Source organism: Lagenorhynchus albirostris, chromosome 14 (assembly GCF_949774975.1).
Source record: "Lagenorhynchus albirostris chromosome 14, mLagAlb1.1, whole genome shotgun sequence".
NCBI lineage: Eukaryota > Metazoa > Chordata > Mammalia > Artiodactyla > Delphinidae > Lagenorhynchus > Lagenorhynchus albirostris.
In genome coordinates, this window is record NC_083108.1 from 16,083,778 (window position 1) to 16,105,915 (window position 22,138).

Consider the following 22,138-nt stretch of genomic DNA (forward strand, 5'->3'; position numbering starts at 1 on the left):
TGATCACCTCTCCACCTCCAGCTGCCATCGTTCTCACGTGGCCTCCTCCCTGTGTCCCGCGTCTGCCCTTTCACGTTCCATACCACGCAGGGTGGCAGGGTGATCCCTGTCACATGCAAGTTTGATCATGTCACTCCTGTATCCAGAACCCTCCAGTGGCTTCTGTTCCTGCTCAGTACAAAGGGCAAAGTTTCTCAAGTGGCCCAGATTCCCCAAGGTCCAGCTCCCCGTTTTCTCCCATCCTCACGCAAACCACCACGCTCCCCTTGCTCAATGCTCTCCAGCCACGTCGGCCCCTCGCTGCTGTTTGAACACGCCCCACATGCTCCTGCCCAGGGCCTCTTCCCTTTGCTCTTCCTTCTACTTGGAATGTTCCTTCCATAGACGTCCTCATGGCTCTCTCCGTGCCCACCTCCTACAGGTCTCTGCTCAAATGTCCTTTACGATCAAGGCCTTCTCTGACCTCCCTAAATAAAATCGCAACCCCTCCTCCACACCCTGTGCTACCTCTCTCCTCTCCACTGCTTTAGTTTTCTTCATATAGCACAGGGCACCAGACACTTGTTTATTGTCTGTCTCCTTCATTTAAATGTAAGATCCCTGAGAGCAGAGCCTCTTTTCTTTACTGCTGTTTTCTGGAACAGTGTCTGGAAGACACATAGAAGCCACTGAATGAATATTTGTTGACTGAAAGGAAGGATGGATGGAAGGGCGGATAGATGCTGGATGGATGGGTCAGGTTAGTCACCTGACCAATGGGTCATTGAGGTATGCCTATAATGAAGACATTCATTGCTACATGAGCAATTAAACTCCATCCCAAGGAGGAGTTTCTCACCAACTCTAGGAACAAATAAAAGGAACACATCCTTTTATCCACTGAACAATGATTGGGGGAATTTTTAGTCTACAGCTGATGGAACCCAGGGATTTATCCTGCAGCTCCCTACTCCTCCAGGTCAGGATAGAATATCCCCGCCATCTTTATTCCCATCTGAGAACACGACGTGTGCCCATGTTCTCTTCCCTTCCAGGATCATTCCTATTTTCCTTATCCATCGACCTGAGAACAATATCCCATACGCAACAGTGGAGGAAGAGCTGATTGGAGAATTTGTGAAGTATTCCATCAGGGATGGGAAGGAGATAAACTTCTTGAGAAGAGAATCGGAGGCTGGTCAGAAATGTTGCACCTTCCAGCACTGGGTCTACCAGAAGACAAGTGGCTGCCTCCTGGTCACAGACATGCAGGGTGAGGAGAGTGGCTTGGCCTGGGCTCCAGGGATGCTGTGGGCCTGGGATGTTCCTGGTGGGGGGTGGGGGCGGGCAGAGGGAGAGGTCTGCTGGGTACAGACTGTAAGCACCTTCACCAGCAGAAAGTGTTACTAATGTCTCATCAGAAACAAAGCAACAAAGGAGCCCTAAACGAGCAACTCAATGGAGTAACAAAGTACATTTTAATAATTCATTCTAGCAGCACCTTCCCATTACAACAGGTAACCAAAAACTGGCGCTCTATATCCTCAATAGGCACAAATTCAGACGTACACATGAAAATCCAGATGTACCAAAAGATAAATTAAAATGTAAGAATTCACTCTTAATAGGCGAAAGGATCTTTCACAGTTGCTTTAGATTTCAGGCTCTGCTGGCTAATTTACAGCATGTTTTCAGTTTATACCCACATTCTGGGGAATACATTTGTTGTATGAAGTAGGGATGTCATAATTAGGTTTCCCACAGAGACAGCCCTGAGACAAAGTTGCAGTTTCCCCAAGACCACCCTCAAGTTCATTAATTTCCTGGGAGGACTCAGGGAACTCAGGAAAGCTATTATGTTCATGGTTACGGTTTATTATAGTGAAAAGATACTCAAATCAACCAAGGGAAGAGACACACGGGAAAGAGTCCAGGAGAGACCAGGTGGGAATTCCCATTTGTCCCCTCCTGGTGAAGCCGTGGGGACAGTGCTTCCCCCCTCAGTGATGTGGGGGCACTGCCAACCAGGAGAGCTCCCCTGAGACTTGGTGTTCAGAGATTTTATTAGGGAGCCGTCACTGCCTGCTCGTGAGACTGACCTCTGCCTCTAGCCTCTTTGGACACTCTTATCAGAGCTTAGGAGTTACCTCCAAAAAGTTGGGCAAAAAACGAATCCTTTATTTAGGCAAGGTGAATCCTTTATTGCACGCAAATGTTCAAGTGCAAATATTTGGGAGGGGATCCCAGGAAACACTGGTAGGAGACTGAGGGAGTGTGGCAGGGAAGGGAAAGAAAGTCAATAGGGTACCTTATACCCGGTTACCACTGTGTTACTGAAGCTCATGCCTGCTGGGGAAACCGGGGGAGGCTGGGCAGAACACACTTCTCAGAATTAGCACACCCAAGGAGTGAGGGAGCAGGGGTATTTATACTCCAACTCCCTTTACTTACCAGCAGCAGGCTGTTCTAGATGGGGGTGTTAACTCCCCTGCGTTTGCCACCAGCACATGGGCAAGCCACGCTGAGCAAAGCAGGTGCCTGTGATCAGAGCGTGTTCTCAGGCCAAGAGATGCTGGTGGTGGTACCTGGACTTAGAGCTGTGTGCATGGAAGGGGTGAGGGTGAGGGTGATGGGCAGGGTCCCAACAGCTTCTGCCACAGGGGCTTTCCTATTCCTTTTCCTTTCCAAATAATAATGCTTTAAGAAAAAACTCTGAACTATAAATGAGTACCTACTAATGTCAGACATTGTCACGTATAAGAATCCCAAGCTCTATACATCATGGTGGTGAAGAGCAAGAATGCCTGTGGGTTCTATTTCCTGCACCTCCACTTTCTAGCTGTTAGCCTTGGGCAAACCACTTACCTCTCTGTGCCTCAGTAATTTCCACGTGGGGTGGTTGGGAGGATGAAATGAGATAGCAAGACATTTAGCGCAGCATGGACACATAGTAAGAGTTCCCTATTTTAAAAAACTTTTGAAATAACCATAGGCATGAGAGATTGCAAAAACGTACAGAGGGGTCCCCATGTACCCTTCACCCAGCTTTGCCTAACGATAACACCTTACATACCTACAGTACACTATCAAAACCAGGAGACTCACATCGGCACGATGTAATTAACAAGACTACAGACCTTACGTGGATTTCACCAGTTTTTGTCTGCACTCATTTTTCCCTATTTTTTGTTTAATCTTCATAATAACCCTGCCAAAGAGATGTTATGATCCCCATTTTACAGATGAGAAAACAGAGGCTGGGAGATAATAATCTAATCCCCAGCTCACTCAGAAGAAGAGGGGTCCAAGACTCCAAGACTGCTTCTGACTCTGAACCCCAAACTCTTTCCACTAAAACTCATTTACAAATTTGCAAGATTTCCAAGTATCCCTTAATGTCAAAGGCTCCTGTGAGGGACTCCTCTGAGGTCAGCTGGGAAGTGCAATGTTATAGACTCGCAGGGGAGGCTGATCTGCAAGTTGAAGCCAGCCATATCCATTCACTTTTTTTTTTTTTTTTTTTTTGCGGTACGCGGGCCTCTCACTGTTGTGGCCTCTCCCGTTGTGGACCACAGGCTCCGGACGCGCCGGCTCAGGGGCCATGGCTCACGGGCCCAGCCGCTCCGCGGCATGTGGGATCTTCCCGGACCGGGGCACGAACCCACGTCCCCTGCATCGGCAGGCGGACTCTCAACCACTGTGCCACCAGGGAAGCCCTACTCACTTTTGAAGAGACTTGGCTGCCACACACAGACAATACGGCCTTAAACAGACAGCTATTTTAATTAGACTGTGCAACTGTTGAGACTTCCCCATCTTTCCTCCTTCAGAGTTAATTTTGCATTAAATACAGTTCATCTACTGAAAAGCAACACTCCGGAGCTTCGTGCACGGTTAATTTTGCTTCCAGTCACTAGCAAACAGCTGTAGTGGAATGACCTAATGACGTAAATGACGTGTGTGGTTGAAAGTGATGGCATGGTGTTTCCTAAGGGTGTTTATTTACTCTCCGCTGCTGCTGGGAAGGATCTTACTATTGTCATCATCACTGTGGCACAAGATCACACATCCATTCTCTAAGCGATCCCCACGTTTTATAATTTTACTAAGACACTGGAATTAGGATTTAAAAATCCCAAACAAACCCAAGCTCCAGTCTCACTTTCTCAGACTCTTAAGTTATTCTCTTCCTGGTTGCCTCGGCTTGTTGATGAGATTGTGGCGAGTCCTGCAGGTCAGTGGGGTGAAAGGTGAGCCTGTGATTTGGCCCTAAGATCTGCACACACCGGAGACCACTGGGCTTCCTAAGAAGCTGTCACCCAAATAACCCAAGAACTCGAGTTCTGGAGGACAAACTGTAATACTGCCTTCTTCCTACCTTCCGTCAGAAACAACCTGTAGATGACTATTATCCCCAACTTGGTTTAATAGCTGCACACTATAATCTAAATTATTATCCTCTAGAGACCCTTAGTAACCTTTGTTGAATTGCTGGCAAACTAGAAAACCAAGAGAGAAGTTTCCTTTTGAAAATCAAATTCTACTTTTCCAAACATCAGTGACAGCTGGTAATTGTGAGAATTGAGGAAAAGCAATTCCCAAGCTCAAGGACCTTTTGCCAAATGGCTCTTGAAAATTGGACTTCTATGCGGCTTAGAGCTGTACTTTTTAAGTACAACTTTTCCACGAAACGAGATGCCCAAAGAGGGCTTTTGCAGTTTGGAGTCGTTTTTTTTTTTTAAGCCCAGTTCCTATCATAAAAACTATGTGAAGCATTTCCACATGTGCTTTAGTTGTTAGCAGCTTTGAAAGAATGAGATGAATTAGTTGCCAACTGTGAAAGCTTTTAAAATGCTTACTGGTTCCCTCAAAGTGCTGTGTCTAATTTAGCTCCCAGGTGCCCTGCAGAAAAGCAGGGCTCTTTGCTTCTGTCTGAACAGCAGCATGACATGTATTTTTGCCTCACTCCAGGCAGACATTGCTGAATCAGAAAATTAACGCTTTAGCTGTCCTTTTCTTTTTTGTAATTTAATTTTTTTTATTTTTGGCTGCATTGGATCTTCATTGGTGCACGTGGGCTTTCTCTAGTTTCGGGGAGCGGGGCTACTCTTTGAGGAGCACGGGCTTCTCATTGCGGTGGCTTCTCTAGTTGCGGAGCACGGGCTCTAGGTGCGCAGGCTCAGTAGTTGTGGCTCGCAGCCTCAGTAGTTGTGGTGCAGGGGCTTAGTTGCTCTGCGGCACGTGGGATCATCCAGGATCAGGGCTCGAACCCATGTCCCCTGTATTGGCAGGTGGATTCTTAACCACCGCGCCACCAGGGAAGTCCCTAGCTGCCCTTTTCTGAGCCTCAGAAAACAGTGCTTATATGAGGGAGACCCATGGAACTAAGTTGCCATCAGGCCTGACCCCCAGGGTTGGCTTTTGCCAGGGATGCTGGTTCCTTCGTCCACAGCCCAGACTGGTTTCTGGGCCGCCAGGCCCTTCAGTGAGCAAGTCGCCGGCTGGCCTTGGGGAATATAGTGACCACAGCCTGGCCCGGGTGGGACAAGAGTCGGGGGCCAGAGAAGAGGAGGCGAGGCTCAGGTGGCATAGCATCATGGACCCCATGCCCTGCCGTAAAAGGCCGGTCACTAGACGGCATGGGTGAGATTAAGGCAGCGGTCCACAGCGTCGGAGCTGGTACCTACAGCCACGACCCTAGAGAGGCAGGAGCAGAAACGGTAGCTGGTCTGGCAAGGAGATTCTGGAAAGGCCGGAGGCTGTCCGCGCTCTGGGCATCAGAGAGGATTGCCTTCTTCCAGACCTGGGTGAGAAAGGATGGCGCTTTTCGATTGCAGAAGGTGACAGCAACCTTGCCCTTCCCCACCTTGCGAGACAGTAGGACTTTCATTCTCTTTGAATCCCTGGTTCCTTAGCCACTCTCCCATCTGCTCCTGCTGCGAGGGGAGAAGCAAAAGGACTCCTGAGTGCATGGGATTCTACCAGGGATGCCTACAGCTTGTTTAGGGACCAGCGTGGGAAGCTCAGGCAGCTGTTTTGTTGCTTGGGTGTCCCGCCCCCCATCCCGCAACTTCCAATGGCTTAATGGAGAGAGGTTGGGATAAGCATCAAAAGGTCAGACCGCACGTGACATCTCCAGGCCGATGGTTAAAAGTCTGCACATAACTCAGTAGTGCTTCCCTGGGTCTAAAGCCGACCCAGAAAACCGTCAGTCCTGAACCGGAATGCCATCTTTCTGGAGATGGGCAATTGTGTGTCTGGAGTCTGGCCTTGAACTGAACAAAGGCCACCTGGAACTCTCTCACTGTTGTACAAGGGCTTCCGCTTTTGATGAAGAACACAGAACAGGCCTAAGCCCAAATCAGAGCGTTTCTGGGGAGAGAACTCCTGGGACAAGTGACAGGCCTCCCTCCTCCAGCAGAGGCAGTGGTCCAGGCAGGCAGAGGACAGCACTTTCGTTTCCGGAGCTGTAAAGGGCATGTGTGGTGAGGCAGCAGGCCCCGCCCCTTGCTCCCCTGACCGGCTGCCTCAGAAGCCTGCCTTGCCCACTATGCTCCCGTAAAGCAGGATGCACGTCTGAAAGGCTGTCAGCTTCTGCTGATGGAAACAAGGAGGAAAGTATGTGTTTATGCAGGAAGGGAAATGATGATGGGGCTGACGCTACCCCTCCCTGTGAATAGATGGTCCCTCTTTTCTGAGGAGACCCGTGTAACACAAATCCCGTCTTTGCTCTCTCTTCCCATAGGTGTAGGAATGAAGTTGACTGACGTTGGCATAGCAACATTGGCTAAAGGGTGAGTAGAAGAAAAAAATCAAGTGCACATCACTCACCTCTGGGTTTCCAAACACCTACCGGGCAGATGCTGTTAGGCTGATGTGGGCAGAGGAGATTTCTTGTCCTAACTGCGAAAGACAGATGTTCTTGGGATGAATTCAGTTCACTTCTCTCACTTACCTAAAATATTCATGGACTTTGTCCTCCCAGGGAAACACATGTGTTTTCCTAACTTTGAAACAAATAAGAACTCTGAACACATTTCAAGATTGATTACTAACAGGTGGCCCATGGTTGGGGGGGTGGGAAATGCCAGCATTATTGGGACTCCTTTTAACTAGGAATATTCTGTTTTTCTATATTTAATATCTTCACTATTAGAAGCTTCTTTAAAAATTCTATTTTTGCAACTGAGTGAACTCAATTTGCATATTTCTAATGTATTTTCCCCATACTTTTCACTCAAAAGTATTTTAGGCGGCTCCCAGACTCCCATGTTGATGATTGATTACAGGGGCAAATGGCTATGGAAGGGCTGTGATTAGTGACTACGGTTGTTGTCAGTGGTATTGATTTCCTAATTTAGCATAGGGAGTTGCTTTGCTCACTGTGGGGTGTGCCCGGAGAGCACTAAGATAACATTTCACTGGGGTATCTCTTGAGCAAACTGTCTCTTCTCACTGCTTTGCTTGACCACTAATGAGGAGAGAGCAGGCTATTTGAGGTTCTTTGTGAAAATAAAGCTCCAGGTTGGAGCTACCATGCTTTCTCCCACTGCTGCTTTTCCCATGTACTAGGACCATTTGTAAGGAGGAAGAAATGGGTGGGTGGGGGGGGCAAGCAAGTGACTTTTAGAAGGGATGGTGTGTGTTTTAAAATGGAGGTTTTAGTATGGAGTTTTCTCAAACTAAAAATAGAACTACCATATGTCTCAGATATTCCATTGCTGGGTATATATCCAAAAAAATTAAAACCGCTAATTCCAAAAGATACATGCACCCCAATGTTCATAGCAGCATTAGTTACAGTTGCCAAGATATGGAAGCAACCTAAGTGTCCATCAACAGATGAATGGGTAAAGAAGATGTGGTATATATATACACGAAGGAATACTACTCAACCATAAAAAAAGATTGAAATTTTGCCATTTGCAGCAACATGGATGGACTTGGCATTATGCTAAGTGAAATAAGTCAGAAAGACATTGTGTATCACTTATACGTGGAATCCAAAAAGTGCAACAAACTAGTGAATATAACGAAAAAGAAGCAGACTCACAGATATAGAGAACAAACTAGTGGTTACCAGTGGGGGGAGAGAAGGGGGGAGGGGCAAGATAGGGGTAGGGGATTAAGAGGTACAATCTATTAGGTATAAAATAAGCTACAAGGGCTTCCCTGGTGGCGCAGTGGTTGAGAGTCCGCCTGCCGATGCAGGGGAGACGGGTTCGTGCCCCGGTCTGGGAAGATCCCACATGCCGCGGAGCGGCTAAGCCTGTGACCCATGGCCGCTGAGCCTGCGTGTCTGGAGCCTGTGCTCCGCAACGGGAGAGGCCACAGCAGTGAGAGGCCCGCGTACCGCAAAAAAAAAAAAAAAGCTACAAGGATATATTGTGCAACATGGGGAATATAGCCAATATTTTATAATAACTATAAATGGAGTAGAATCTTTAAAAAGTGTGAATCACTATATTGTACACCTGTAACATGTAATATTGTACATCAGCTATACTTCAATTAAAGTAGGCTTACTTGTGGTTCAGATATGATGAAGCTGACAGATCAGGGGACAATTGCCACTGAAAAGAGTTGTTCACAGTTCCCAAGATGAGGGGGCTTGCCAGGCCATGGGGGGCCACATGGGGAAGCACCAGGGTCAGTCAGGAGGCAGAAGGAGTGAGGGGAAAACATGGATGAGAGCTTTTACTGTGGTTTTGGAGGGAAGGAATAGGTGGGGCTGGGTAAGCAAGCTTGGAATTGACTCGTTTGAAAAGTTCCAGCAGGCTCTGCGGTGTCCGGTTGTCTGGGCTCATCTGGTACCTGCCCTGGGGTGATTAGGGCGGGTGGATAGTGGCCCAGAGTGTGAGACCCCAATAGAGGAGATGGTGGGAGTAGGCTGCAGATGGGTTAGTTGGCATATGAAAGGCATTCTAGAAGGCCAGTCATTTACTATCTCTAGGAATTGGCTAACCCTGGGAAGGGGAGTCTCTCCAGGGCCAGCAAAGCCCCGGATGTCAAAGTGTCAGAAACACGGACAATAAAATAGCATGGTTAATATAGCTCACTCTCCTACAGCTGGGAACAACTTATTTACTTGAGCTTTCTGGTTATTTCAGACCATTGGCATCAGCAGTGCTTTAACAAGTACACTAATTTTCAATTAGTGTATGGAGGATGGAGAAAAGTAGAGGGATTTGAAAAAAGTGGAAAGGGGACCACTCTCTTTTAACCTACAGATCAATAAGTCTGATTCATGAAGTTCTCACCAACTACGCAAAAGCTTCTAATTTGGTTTTAGAACTAAGATGCAGTTGGCATATTTTCCTTCTCAAAATCTGCTCAGTTCCAACACAAAATTGTATTTTCCTATCTCCACACTCCATCCCCCTTGCTGACCGGAGCCCTGTCATATGGGTCAGGGAATTGGGTTATGGCCTTGGGCTTGTGAAGAGAGCACATCAGGCGGGGAGTATGACGTAGTGAGGAGAACAGGGCTTTTAGAAGAAGACTTGGGTTCAGTTCTCGGTCCTGCCACTTACTTCTGATTCTTCTAGTGGTGGCCTTTCTTCTTGGTGTCATAGGAATTTGCCCATGTGATGAAAAGGGTGACAGTACAGCCTGATTTGCCCAGGACAGTACTATTTCATGCCTGCCATCCTAGCATCCTGTCTAGTTACTCATTTGTCCTGGATAAGTTTCCCCATTGAGAAAATATATGTTACCCCTATTTACGAAGGACTTTTCCTGGACCCCAGAAAAAATTCCCAAGTTAAAGCTTTCCTTTACAGGCTCCATATTTGCAGAACATTAAAAATTCAGGCCTCATCCAGACCTGGTTTGAATGCTGGGTTCTTATCTTACCAGCTCTGTGGACATGAGACCTGACATTCTCAAAGCCACTGATCTACAGAATGGGGACATGGGGTTGTCTTGAAGATTCCCCCAGTTCGGGCTTCCCTGGTGGCACAGTGGTTGAGAGTCCGCCTGCCGATGCAGGGTACATGGGTTCGTGCCCCGGTCTGGGAAGATCCCACATGCCGCGGAGCGGCTGGGCCCGTGAGCCATGGCCACTGAGCCTGCGCGTCCGGAGCCTGTGCTCCGCAACGGGAGAGGCCACAACAGTGAGAGGCCCGTGTACCGCCAAAAAAAAAAAAAAAGAAAGAAAGATTCCCCCAGTTCATCTGCATCCAGTACCTGAAGCTCAGTACATGCTTCATAAATACCTTCCCCCCAACCCATGCCCCAGCCTGACCCCAGGGTAGGCAAATTCCATACCATTATTTGGAACAACTGTCTACCAAAACAAAGCAGAAACCTGCCCAAGAAGTTTCAAAAACTAAGGCAAGCATAAGAGTGATGATTTAAGATATCTTTTAAAAGCATCTTAACGGCTTCCAGGAACCCAGACCATATTTTTTCTCCTCCTAATTTAAAAAAGAAATCCAATCCCTTTGGTTTTGTTCTCAGCTTTAATGTGACTTATCTGGCCTGGGACAGCTGCCCAGCACCCATTAGAGCTGGTAGCTGGAGGCCAGTGCACAATGTTGTCTATTAAGTGTTACTTACTGCCTCCCTCCCAAGGAGGGGGTGGGAGAGAAGGAAATTCTGAAGTGTCTGAGAAAGATTAGATATTAGGAGTATTAGATCATCTTGTCCATTGTGTTTTTAAAAAACTTTTATTTGAAGTCACATTTTTTTCTTTTTCCTCCAAAAACTGATAAAAGGGGAAGCTTCTCTGACCAGAGGACAAGGGGCAGGGTCTGGGAGATGTCTTCGGAGGCCCCTGGGGGCTGGGTCCATCCCGCCTTCTTACTTGCCACGTGAGGAGCAGAGGTGCAGGGAAAGGCGGCAGCCCTGTTTATAGGCGCAGCCCTACATGGGGTACGGGGCCCCGAGGGACAGGAGGCGGGGTGCCACTGAAGAAACTCGAGTGAAAGTCAAAGCTGCAGAATGGAGACCAGGCAATGGGAGAGACTTGCAAAGGGTTCAAGTGCAAAGGCAGCTTACAGACAGGCAAAGAAGTCCAGGTGGGAAGCAACCTCGAGCAGGGGAAGGAAAGACTGGGGAGCCTGGCAGATGCCACAGGGTTTCCAGACAGCAGGAGAGGAGATTGGTGGTTGAGCACTGAGCCCCTTCTCTTAATTCTTAGCGAGCAGCCTGCGCAGGCGTCCTTCATCCGTGCTGGAGAGGGAGAGTGGCCCGCTCTCCGGAAGCCTAGGGAACGGGTGCCCCCGTCCTAAGAAGCAGCGCTCCACGTAGGCAGCATTACACATGTTCTTTTAATCGCATGAAAAAGAACACCAGGTATGGACAGGAGAAACAGTGAGGAGGCAGGTATGACTTACTTTAATAATTATTAACAATGATGATAATAAATTTAAACCAGAAAGAAGAAAATCTCCCAAATTTAGGCTCCACCCTTTTTGGCTGGCAGTGGTCAGGATCTTCTTCAGGAAGAGGAGCCACTTATTTTCATCTAAAGAAAATATTCCCTGTGACTCAACCTGAACCCTGTGTTTGACTGTGGACGCCCCAGTAAATGGGACCTGGCTTGTTCTCTTGTTTAGTGAAGTCATAATACTATTTGAAGGGTAAGCTATTTATAATCTTATAAAAGAAAATAGGGGACCGTCATGACTTATTCATTTTAATGCAACTTTACCTGGTGGTATGAGCCTTACAACTGAAGCATGGCATATTGTCCTGTGAGCCAGCGATAAGAATGCTGTATCCCAGGGCTTCCCTGGTGGCACAGTGGTTGAGAGGTCTGCCTGCCGATGCAGGGGACACGGGCTCATGCCCCGGTCCAGGAAGATTCCACATGCCGCGGAGCGGCTGGGCCCGTGAGCCATGGCCGCTGAGCCTGCGCGTCCCGAGCCTGTGCTCCGCAATGGGAGAGGCCACAACAGTGAGAGGCCCGCGTAATGCAAAAAAAAAAAAAAAAAAAAAAAAAGAATGCTGTACCCCAATACCTACAATCCTTCGGCAGTGTTGCGTACCAAAACTTCATGTTACAAAGTGTGGCAAATAGGATCTCTTCAACATCGAATAATACATTTTCTAGGCAGACCCAAGATACTAACGGCACTGTCGAACATATTTCTGATTTGAAATCGCTTGAGCATTTAGAGTTCTCTGAAGGGAGAGGAGGAGAAAATGACTAATTCCATACCCGAAGACTTGGAAATTTAACCTAATCAAACTAAAATCAGTGTATACCAACACTTGTTGGGGAGCAGAGCTGCACATGTCACAGTGGATCCTGCAAACACACACACCTGTCCCCAGCCAGCAGTTGAGTTTCTGGGGAGATGGTGATATTGCGATTCAGCCACCAGAGGGCACCAGAGCCAACGCTTTTGTCTTCTGTAATCTCTCCCCCGAAAAGCCCACTTCACGTTGGTGAAAAACAAAGAAAAGTACCCTGAGCAGATTTCTTCCCAGTCTGTAAGCATTGAACCAAAAATAGGATCGATATGAATAACCACAGAGGAACCCCTCCCTGTGGCCACCAGGCTGCCAGCCGGCATCGTGGCTCTACCTCTGGAAGAAAGAACAGTCATGCATAGGATACGTGGCATGTGTCAGGCATCCCTGACGTGGAAGCCAAATTCAGGAGACCCTGCAGAGACTCACGAATGGCTTGTTCTCGCTAAGCGGCAAATGTGAGGTGATAGGGCCCAAATATCAAGGCAGGAGCACAGTGAGGACAACTGCCTCAAGAAAGCAGGCTCTCCTGGCATCAGCGTGATGTCCTATGAGCCATGAAACAGGAAAAATGAACACAGCCTCCCACATTCAGTCAGCTGAGTTCCAGAAAAAGGATCAGCCATCCATGCTAAGAGCAGCCCACCACGGAGCCCTGTGTGCTGTGAGCAGACAGAGCGGCGGCCGCCACCTGGGAGGCTTAACCCAGGCACCATCCCGAGACACCACCCTGCCTGGAGAGGAAGGGCCGAAACATACTTGTGGGTGGAAGGAAACGGGATCTAATATTCAAGAAACACACCCTGAGAATAGGCTCGGGGGTGTGCCCGTGTGCACACGGGGCCGTGTGTGTGTGTGTGTGTGTGTGTGTGTGTGTGTGGTGACTCTGGGCAACTATTTAATGCAACACACGAATCTTCCAGGAGGGGAGGAAACAAAGGGATTTGGAACAGAATTTCCTGACATCCTTTCAGTGCTTTGCACAGCAGGCCCGTGTCGCTGTGGATCCCGGATGTTCTAGCTGTCTCACCAACACCAGGCTCTAGGGGACCAGTCTCACAGGCCTAAGGGACCTAATAAAGGCACTTTCACACCCCAAATATCAGCCTTCCCATTCTGCCACTGCTGTCACCTACCCTGGAAGGCAGCAGGCATCTCATTTAAATCCGATCAAGACATTATGTAGCAGAGCTACTTGGCCAGTGGCTGGTTTATTGGCCAGTCTTTGCCGTCAAGGAGATGTGGAGGCCCATGATGGGAACACTTTATTCTCTTCACAATTTTGGCGAGGTTGGCACTACTGGCAATGCTCCTAGTGGGTGTTCAGAGTCTCCTGGGCCCAAGAGCCAGCCAGGACCCAGCCTGTCCACAGAGCGGGAATAGCATGGCAGTCTCTTGGCCTCCTGTCCAAAGTCTCACAAAAGACAGTTCTGTTGAAGTGACTGGAGTTGGAGCCATGGGCTTCCTCCCACTTCCCCGACACTACTCACTATTTACCCCCCTGCCCGGTCCATGCCCAGAACCAGAGGGACACAGCCAGGCCCCTAGTCGTTTGTCTTCCAGATTCAGAGACAAGTCTGAACTGAAAGATCTCGAAAGATTGATGGACTCGAGACCGCCCCCTGCAGGACAGGCTGGTAGACAGCAGGAGGACGAGCGCCTGAGAGGATAGGGCTGGGTGAAGGCCAGAATTGTCTGGAAAAAAGCTACAGTGCCTTCAGGAAGGTCTACACAAAGTGCAGTGGTGGGGCTCCAGGTTACCGGGATTGAAGAGGGAGATGCCACTAGAAAAAGGCATGGGGGGTATGTGTGTGCATCTAAAAAGGCCGAAGAGAAGCAGCCCGTAGGGGTACAGACTGCGGGGCTGAATAGAGTCCGTTTCAGAGGAGAAGCCCCTGCCTGAGGGTTTCAGGGCTTGTCCAGGGCGGCCTCCACGCCACCCTCCCCGCACCCTGGACATCGGAGCAGGTGCTCTTCTGACGAGGCTGATGCTCTCGCCTTACCTTCCGGGCCCTGTGGCCCTGAAGGGGCTCCCCATACGCAGGTGGAATGAGGATGGGGCTTTGGGGGTCGGAGCTCTGTGGCCCGGGACAGCAGCTCAGTCTCAGACTGCCTGTTTCATGCTGTCTTGTCCCCCGTATCCCCTCCTTGGCTCTCTTGGGTCCCAGCTTCAGATTCCATTTCAGATATTAAGGCGAGGACCGCATGCTTCCCGCACAGCCACGGGGACGGGCCTCCCGGCCTCAAGAACGGACCCATAGTAGACATCTGGGGCCCCCTCTTCTCCCCTGGGGCCCCTGTCTGCTCCCTCGCCCTAGGGTTCACATCACAGAGGCCCCCCTGGATTTGGGGCGCCTTCAGAAGGCGTCAGAGCAGAAGGCTGGCAAGTGTGCAGGGCTGCTGGAATGGCCTTGCTGGCAGAAGCCGAGAACCAGACCGTGGGCGTGCCGCTGCGCTCCGGCTTTCTCCCAGCCTGGGCGGCTGTAGGGAAGGAAGTGCCGGGGCTTGTTTCCACGGAGGCACCGTGGCTCCTGCTTAACGGAGGCCTGAGGGCAGGGGCTGTGGCGCCTCGAGAAGGACAGAGAGGCTGGCAGCCACGCGAAGGAGCCAGGCTTTGTTCTAAGGGACGTGGAGCCTTCTGAGCCGTTGTGTGACCGTGATCTGACTGACACCCGGGGTGGCCATGGCATGCGCCCCGGACAAGGCGAGAAGCAAAGACGACCACCAGGAGGCCCTGGCGATGGGGACGCCGGGGTGGGTGGTGCTGGCTGGACCGGGCTTCCCATGGTGTTTGGGGGCTGAGGTCCCCTGTCTAGAGGGGACCTCCAAGGTCAGCTTGGAGACGGGAGCAGAATACAACTTCTCTGGGCAACGGATTTGGTTACGGTACATCGTCCCCCCCAAGAAGGCCCAGTGACTCTTACGGTAGCAGCTTGCAAAGTGGTCGTGTGAAAACAAGATGGCTGTTGTCAAATAATCTGGGAGACCTGGCTTGAATAAGTGTAGGAGGTTTCCTCCGTGTGAGACTTCACAGGGTCTTTCAAGAGCCGGTGTGTATTTTGAACCCCAAGGGGGCAAGGAGAGCGATTATATAGCATTTTTCACAGTATTTACAACACAGAATTATTATTTTTTTCAAAGCATCTTATGGGGCTCTTGTTCCTTGGAACGTATTTTGGGAAACACTGAGTACCCACAAGAGAAGTGACAGCATGGCTTATGAACCTTCCACAAACGGCCTCCGGCCTCGTCTCTCCTCAGGACGCCTGGTCTGCTCGGAACATCCTCTGAACTTTTGTCCATGCTGTTACCCCTGCCACATAATCCCAGAGCCATTATTCCTCCATGAAACGTCCTTAGAACCCACCAGGCAGTGGGGAAAAAATCACATCCCTGGGTTACTGGAGCCCTTTATCACAGCATAATGTAATTATTTGTTTACGTGTCCGTTTCCCCTGCAAGATGCCAGCTTTCTGGAAAAGAGCCACGTACATTATTAATCCTTTTTAATCCCCCTACGATGTCTGCCATACAGCTGGTGCCCAGTGAATGAAGAAATGAATGAACAAACATGAAGAAATGGAGATACTGATGGGATGGCAGGAATTACTAGATGGTTCCAGAGCGGGCAGCTCCCTTAGCGCCCTTTCTTTTCCACGTAGGTGACAATCGATTCTACCTGTTCCTAAACTCAGCCCCGGCTTTATTTTGCACACAGACGCGGCACACGCACACCCCCTCCCCAAACTAGGGGATTTCTTTCAATTCCTCCCCGCCATCCTCAACCTGAATTCCAAGTCCTTCTAGCCCTTCCTCATAAATTAAAATTTTCTTTAGAAAGCATCTCAGACTAAAACCTCTGTTATAAATAGTTTCTGGCTTGCTTCTAAAAGGGTTACCAATGTGTGGGGACTTTCTATAGGTTTTTCTTGTCTCACCGAGTTTTCTTTAAACGAGCCCTTTATTAAGCCAGACAAGAACCTTGATTTCTTCCACGCAGCCAGAGGTGGGAGTTTTCTGCAGCTTTGCTCCACCCCCTCCCCTCTCTGGGCGTGTTTGGAGGCAGTAAATTGCACAGGGAATCTGTGCTAAGCTGAGGGAGAAGCCGACCATTGCTGTCAAGTGGTGGTTTTCCTATGAGTCCGAAAGGCTGTGCCATCCATTATCAGCAGGAGAGGAAACAGGACTCCCTTTTTTTTTTTTTTTTTTTGCGGTACGCGGGCCTCTCACTGTTGTGGCCTCTCCCGTTGCGGAGCACAGGCTCCGGACGCGCAGGCTCAGCGGCCATGGCTCACGGGCCCAGCCGCTCCGCGGCAAGTGGGATCCTCTGGGACCGGGGCACGAACCCGTGTCCCCTGCATCGGCAGGCGGACTCTCAACCACTGCGCCACCAGGGAAGCCCAAGGGGACTCCCTTTTAAGCAAGAAGTCAGCCTAGCACGGTTTCCAACACATTTTGAATAAATCTGTAATCCTCAACAAAATATTAGCCAACAGAATCCAACAACACATAAAAAGGACCATAAAAAAAAAAAAAGGACCATATACCATGATCAAGTTGGATTCATTCCAGGGTCACAAGGATGGTTCAACATATGCAAATCAATCAGCGTGATACACCACATCAACAAAAGAAAAGACAAAGCCCACATGATCGTCTCTATAGATGCAGAAAAAAGTGGGTATAGAGGGAACGTATCTCACCATAATAAAAGCCATTTGTGACAGACCCGCAGCCAACATAATACTAAATGGTGAAAAGCTGAATAAATCTGTGTGGAGCGAAGGCAGGATGTAAAGATAGCCTCCTGGCTCCTCCTGAAGGGGATTGTGACAGTGATTTTACAAAGTTGTATGACACAAACGTCAAGAAGGAAAGAGATCCAGTTTCCAATTTAAAGAGGTTTCTGAAGTCAAAGAAGGATGATGTGAGATCGCTCACTCTTTAGTCTCCTTGCTACTCCAAGGGGGGTCCCTGCATCTGCATGGGTTCAGAGTTTGTTAGAAATGCAGCATCTCAGACCCCACCCCAGACCTCCTCACTCCAAGCCAGCACTTTAGCAAGGCCCCTGCGTGATGTGTATGCCCCGCTCCCATCCAGGGGGCAAGATATTTACGAAAATACTCTGCTGGATGACGTTCAGTAGAATAAATTTATTGTTCCGTGCTTGGAGATTGTGAGAGAAGGTGGATAATTTAAAGCGATGGGCTAGAAAATTATACTAATTTGAGGATAAGGATACAAAGATTCCGTTAATAAAATTCAATAGAACTAAGGTTTCTAAAAATGGAAATGTGTGAGAAAGTTCTCAAATACAAGGTTATTTTCTCCCATTGTATTAGATTCCTTGGGCTTCCAGAATGAATGATCACAAAACCGGGTAGCTTAATAGAAATGTGTCCTTTCCCAGTTCTGGAGGCTGAAAGTCCAGAGTCAGGCAGCAGGGTTAGTGTCTCCTGGAGGCTCTGAGGGAGAATGTGTCCCCTCCTCTCTCCTACGTTCCAGAGGTCGTTGCCATCCTCAGCGTTCCTTGACTTGTAGATTACGGCTCCCATCTCTGCCTCTGTTGTCACGTGCTATTCTCCCTGTGTGTCTATATCCTCTCCTCTTCTTACACAGACACCAGTAAGATGCCCTTATTGGATTAAGGGCCCGCTCTACTCCAGTATGACCTCATCTTAATGACATCTGCAATGACACTATTTCCAAATAAGGCCACGTTCTGAGGTTCTGGGAAGGACATGACTTTTGGGGGAGACACTATTCGACCCAATACATTCATCCAACAAGAACAACAATGGCGAGTGTCTGCAATGGGGACCTTGCTGGAGAGATGTCATGATGCTTCAAATTTGTGGTCCCCTCCAGTCCTGAGGGTGGCAGATGGCACACGTGGCATGCAAAGTGGACCACAAGCAGGAGAGCCTGGATTTTTCATTTCTTGGGTGTACGAGCACTTGGTGTAATTGAACTTGTGTCCTTTGGAAAAACTCTGGGTTAACTGATCTAGGAACACAAACGATGTTGCCCTATTTTCTTCCCAGGCAGCAGCAATGGCTGTGAGTTTGAGAGAATAAGAGGTCAAATAGAAGCCCAGCAGCCCTGGCTGAGAAGAGACCAAATTGAGAAAGGAGAAAGATTTTTAATTCTGCAGATGCTAGGTAGCAAAAATAGTCTACACCTGAGATAGCTGGGGAGGGATGTTCCATATTGCCCGGGAGGCCCATTTGAGAGTCCAAAATTAGACGGAGAGAGAAAAGGAAGTTTAGCAGTGTGATCTGGAGATGCCCTGGGCCGAGGTGAGGCAGCTCTGAGGATGGGGCCGGCATGCATTCATTTCTTCCCTTGACCTTTATGGAAAAGCCTCCCTAGACAGGTATTCTGGACATAAAGTAGTGTCCTGGGGGAGAACAGTCTGTGCACGGGAAGGCATACCCTGAATTCTGAGAAGTGGGTGTAGTTCTCACAGGGATACAGGGAAGATGCTGGAGAGATTTCTTCTCATGGTGTGAGAGGGGGGAGGCTCCACAGAAATGCACTCGAGCTGGGGCTTGAAGGAAGCCAGGGGCTGAGTCAGGGGCTCCTTGCCTGAGCAAAGCTGCCTTCACTCTAGGGCCTTGCCCTCTCTGTGTGCGGCCTTCTGTAGTAAAATCGGCCCCAGTCTCTGCTGCCTACTCTGGCTTTCCCGGAGGAGTCTAAAGAAGGTGCTAGATTCCTAGGAAGAGATCTGGGCTCCACCCAGCTGGGCTGCCCAGAAGTCCTGCTCCTTTGTCCCAAACTCAGCCATTCCCATTTCAGAAGGTGGGAACCATTATGTAAGGGACCATTTGTTACGCAGCATTATACACTTGACCGCCAGGCTGGGCTTAAGAAGCAATTAGCAAATTTTCTGGGAGGTTGCAGTGCAACGAGTGATTCTTCTCTGCTGAGACTAGGTGTTGTCTGAACGTCTACAAGCCTCAAGGCAGCTTTAGACAGATGACCTTGACTAGTTTCCAATGTGCTTCTATAGGGAGGCTGCCTTTGATCATCCTAGTTTGAGAAGCTCAGGAATCGTGTGAGACAAGTGGGGCCTCCCTGGCAGGAGGATGGGATTAGGCTTTCCATTCCATCTGACAGTCACAGGTCCAAGTGGCCTCGCATCCCGCCAGGGCGTGCTCAGGCAACAAGGAAATGCAGGCAGGCTATTTCAGCCATTCTCATGACCTCCTACAGAAGAAGATAGAAATGTAAAGATGACATGATTGGCAGTGGCATTTCTTTCTACCCTGCTAGAGTCAACACCTGTCTTGGGCTGACTTTTTCTTCAACGAGGGAGTTTGGCTTTTAAAAACGGAGTCATTTTTCACAAGAAAATGTACTGTGGGCTCCCAGGGAGAGGGGGAAGAGCCGTTTCCCTTCAAGGAGGAGGAAGAGGCAGGCTGGATTTATAACAAACACGTCAGGATGGAGCTGCTCACTGAGGCTTTGGCTTCAGAGATGAAAGAAATCTTTCAGGCCCTTAACAGCCTAAAACCCAGCTTGGGTTTCCTAGGGAAAAGCGCACAAGTCCCAGTTTATTCAATTCAGGTCTGTTGGCCTTTATGGTTTCTACCAGCAAATGAAGGAGGCCCAATCTCTTGAATCACATTAGCTACAGATTCAGCGCAATGCCAGCATTGCAGGCTTCCTTTTGTCAATTAGCGTTTGGCCCTATTAATCAAATGCAGCAGAACTCACTCACACCCAGCAGAACCAGTTTCCTAGGCAGGCAGGCTGTGTGGTCACATAAGGCCCCACACTCAGATGGGCCTGGGCTTCATTTAATGCATGTTCTGCTGTTGTCATCTTGAAAGTCTTAATAATTATTGCCCGAGGAACCCATGTTTTTGTTTTGCACTGGGCCCTGAAAATTATGTCGATGGTCTCATGTGCCATCCACACCCCTGCCTATCCTCTTTACCAGGCAAATCCCATATCCTTCAATCTCAGCTTCAGCGTCCCTTCCACAGGAAGCCCCTACCGGCTGCACCCATTATAACCTTGACAGCTGTAATACAGCCTGGCCAGCGTTAACTGAACGTCATCCACTGTACGCCGTGCACTGATCTAGGTGGTTTGTGTGCATTTCCTCATCGTCATCCTCTCAGCAACCCTTCACCAGCTCTCTTGCTGGCTTTGGAGATTTGGGGGCATGGGGACTTGTCCATTCAGGAGGACACTTACCTCCCATGATCGATCGAGATGTGAAAACACAGCCATTGACGATTTGAATATGAAATGTCCCAACCCAAAGGAACAGCCCCTGAGACCACTCCAGGCAGGTCAGCAGGGTCCCTCCAGGAGCCTACCAGAGACAAAGGCCCAGATTCTTCTCCTCCTGAGGAGAGGATGCACTGTCACAGGAGAGAGCCCTTCTGTAGGAGGGAGACGCAGAGGGCTGCACCCTGGTCTCCTCTCACACCCACTTGCTTTGCTGTCTTAGGCTGGCCGCACAGCCTCTCAGCCTAAACTCCTTCAGTGATAAGTGGAAGGGTCTAAACTCAACTTCTTCCAGCCCCAAAGTTCTAGATTTCTTTATTCAGAACCTCTGGATGGGATGGGAAGGCTTTCAGATCACCAAGAGATCTTCTAATTTTTATGGAGATGGTCCAGCACTAGTCACTATGACTTAAAAAAAAAAAAAAAAAGCTATAAAATGCTGACATGGCAGAACTGTCAACCCCTAGAACATTTGTCTGATCATAATCTTTGGTCTTTACTTCATGCCAGTTGGTCTTTGCCTTTACTTCAATCCACAGGTTTTGTTTCTTCTATCAGTAGTTATGTCAACCATTTGGCCATTCTTGCCTAAAGTAGGAATAAATATATTTTCACACACCATTAGTTTCCCCGCTGAAACGTTTCTTTGAATATTGGTGAAGGGTCCTGTTTAAAAAAAAAAAAAAATTGTTTCCCTCCACCCAAACCCACAGGTACAAAGGATTTAAAGGCAACTGTTCCATGACCTTCATTGATCAGTTTAAAGCGCTACACCAGTGTAACAAGTATTGTAAAATGCTGGGGCTGAAGTCGCTTCAAAACAGCCAGAAACAGAAGAAGCCAAGCATTGGGAAAAGCAAAATTCAGCCAAACTGCACAACCGTGAGGAAGACGGCATCTGGGACCCCAGCAGGAAAGAAAACCTAACATCTCCTGTTAACTAACGGTCACCGGCTGGCAGCACACAGCCTTGTGGGTAGAAATTTGAAAACACCCTGGAGGGAACACGTAGCCTGCAGAGAGCTGACGATCCTTATTCCCAGCTGCCTGTGCTCCGAGCTGCTTCCAAAGCCGTCACCTGCTGTCTTCACTGAGATGATTTCGGAGCAGGATTTGTGAGCAGGCTTATGGAGAGACTGAATCCATTGTCAGTCTCAAAGAAGTCCATCTTTGTCTATACCGTTAGCCTTTGTACCAACCTCACATTATGCGTCTGTTTGTGTATTTGCACGTGGCTGTCTCGTTACGGACTTGGTCCTGAGCAGGGTCTGTCCACAGCCCCAATCTTCCCTACCCCCATTCCTAACCTCAGAATTTCTGGACATCCAGCTACTATATCAACAGAAAACGTGAATTCCGTCATTGGGTCTATCTGTCGCACTAGAGTCGATTATGCTATTGTAGCTGGAGGGGGGCTTCCGAAACGTCAGGCCACTTCCCATCATTACTCACATATCTGGTTAGAATGTTCTGTTTAATTAAATTCATCTTTAGACAAAAAGCGTAAGATGCATGTATTAGCACAGACACTTTTCTTTAGAATGTGTGCCCTATTTCACATTCCTCCAGGATTAGTAATTTCCTAATACGTCTCCCGGAGCACAGAATATTTGCATCTGTGTTTTTCCCTATTCTTATAAGCACTACTTCTAGTGTGATCCACTTCCTACTTTGCTCTCTAAATCCAAGCTCCCTAAACCTAGGGCTGCCCCATGTA

At 48.8% G+C, this 22,138-nt stretch overlaps 1 protein-coding gene across 2 annotated transcripts in view; it reads left to right on the forward strand.

Annotated features, from left to right (window-relative positions):
- ALPK2 (alpha kinase 2) overlaps nucleotides 1–21,922 on the forward strand; it is a 128,527-nt gene extending 106,605 nt beyond the window's left edge. The window contains exons 11-13 of one of the 2 annotated variants that reach the window (XM_060121080.1): nucleotides 1,035–1,252; nucleotides 6,725–6,773; nucleotides 21,135–21,922. In XM_060121080.1, coding sequence (XP_059977063.1) covers nucleotides 1,035–1,252; nucleotides 6,725–6,773; nucleotides 21,135–21,348 — 481 coding nt within the window. In that variant the 3' untranslated portion in view covers nucleotides 21,349–21,922. Of the gene's footprint in view, nucleotides 1–1,034; nucleotides 1,253–6,724; nucleotides 6,774–15,715; nucleotides 15,967–21,134 lie in introns of those variants that run through there. The other variant, XM_060121081.1, reaches the window with a different exon arrangement.
- The last annotated feature ends 216 nt before the right edge of the window (nucleotides 21,923–22,138 follow it).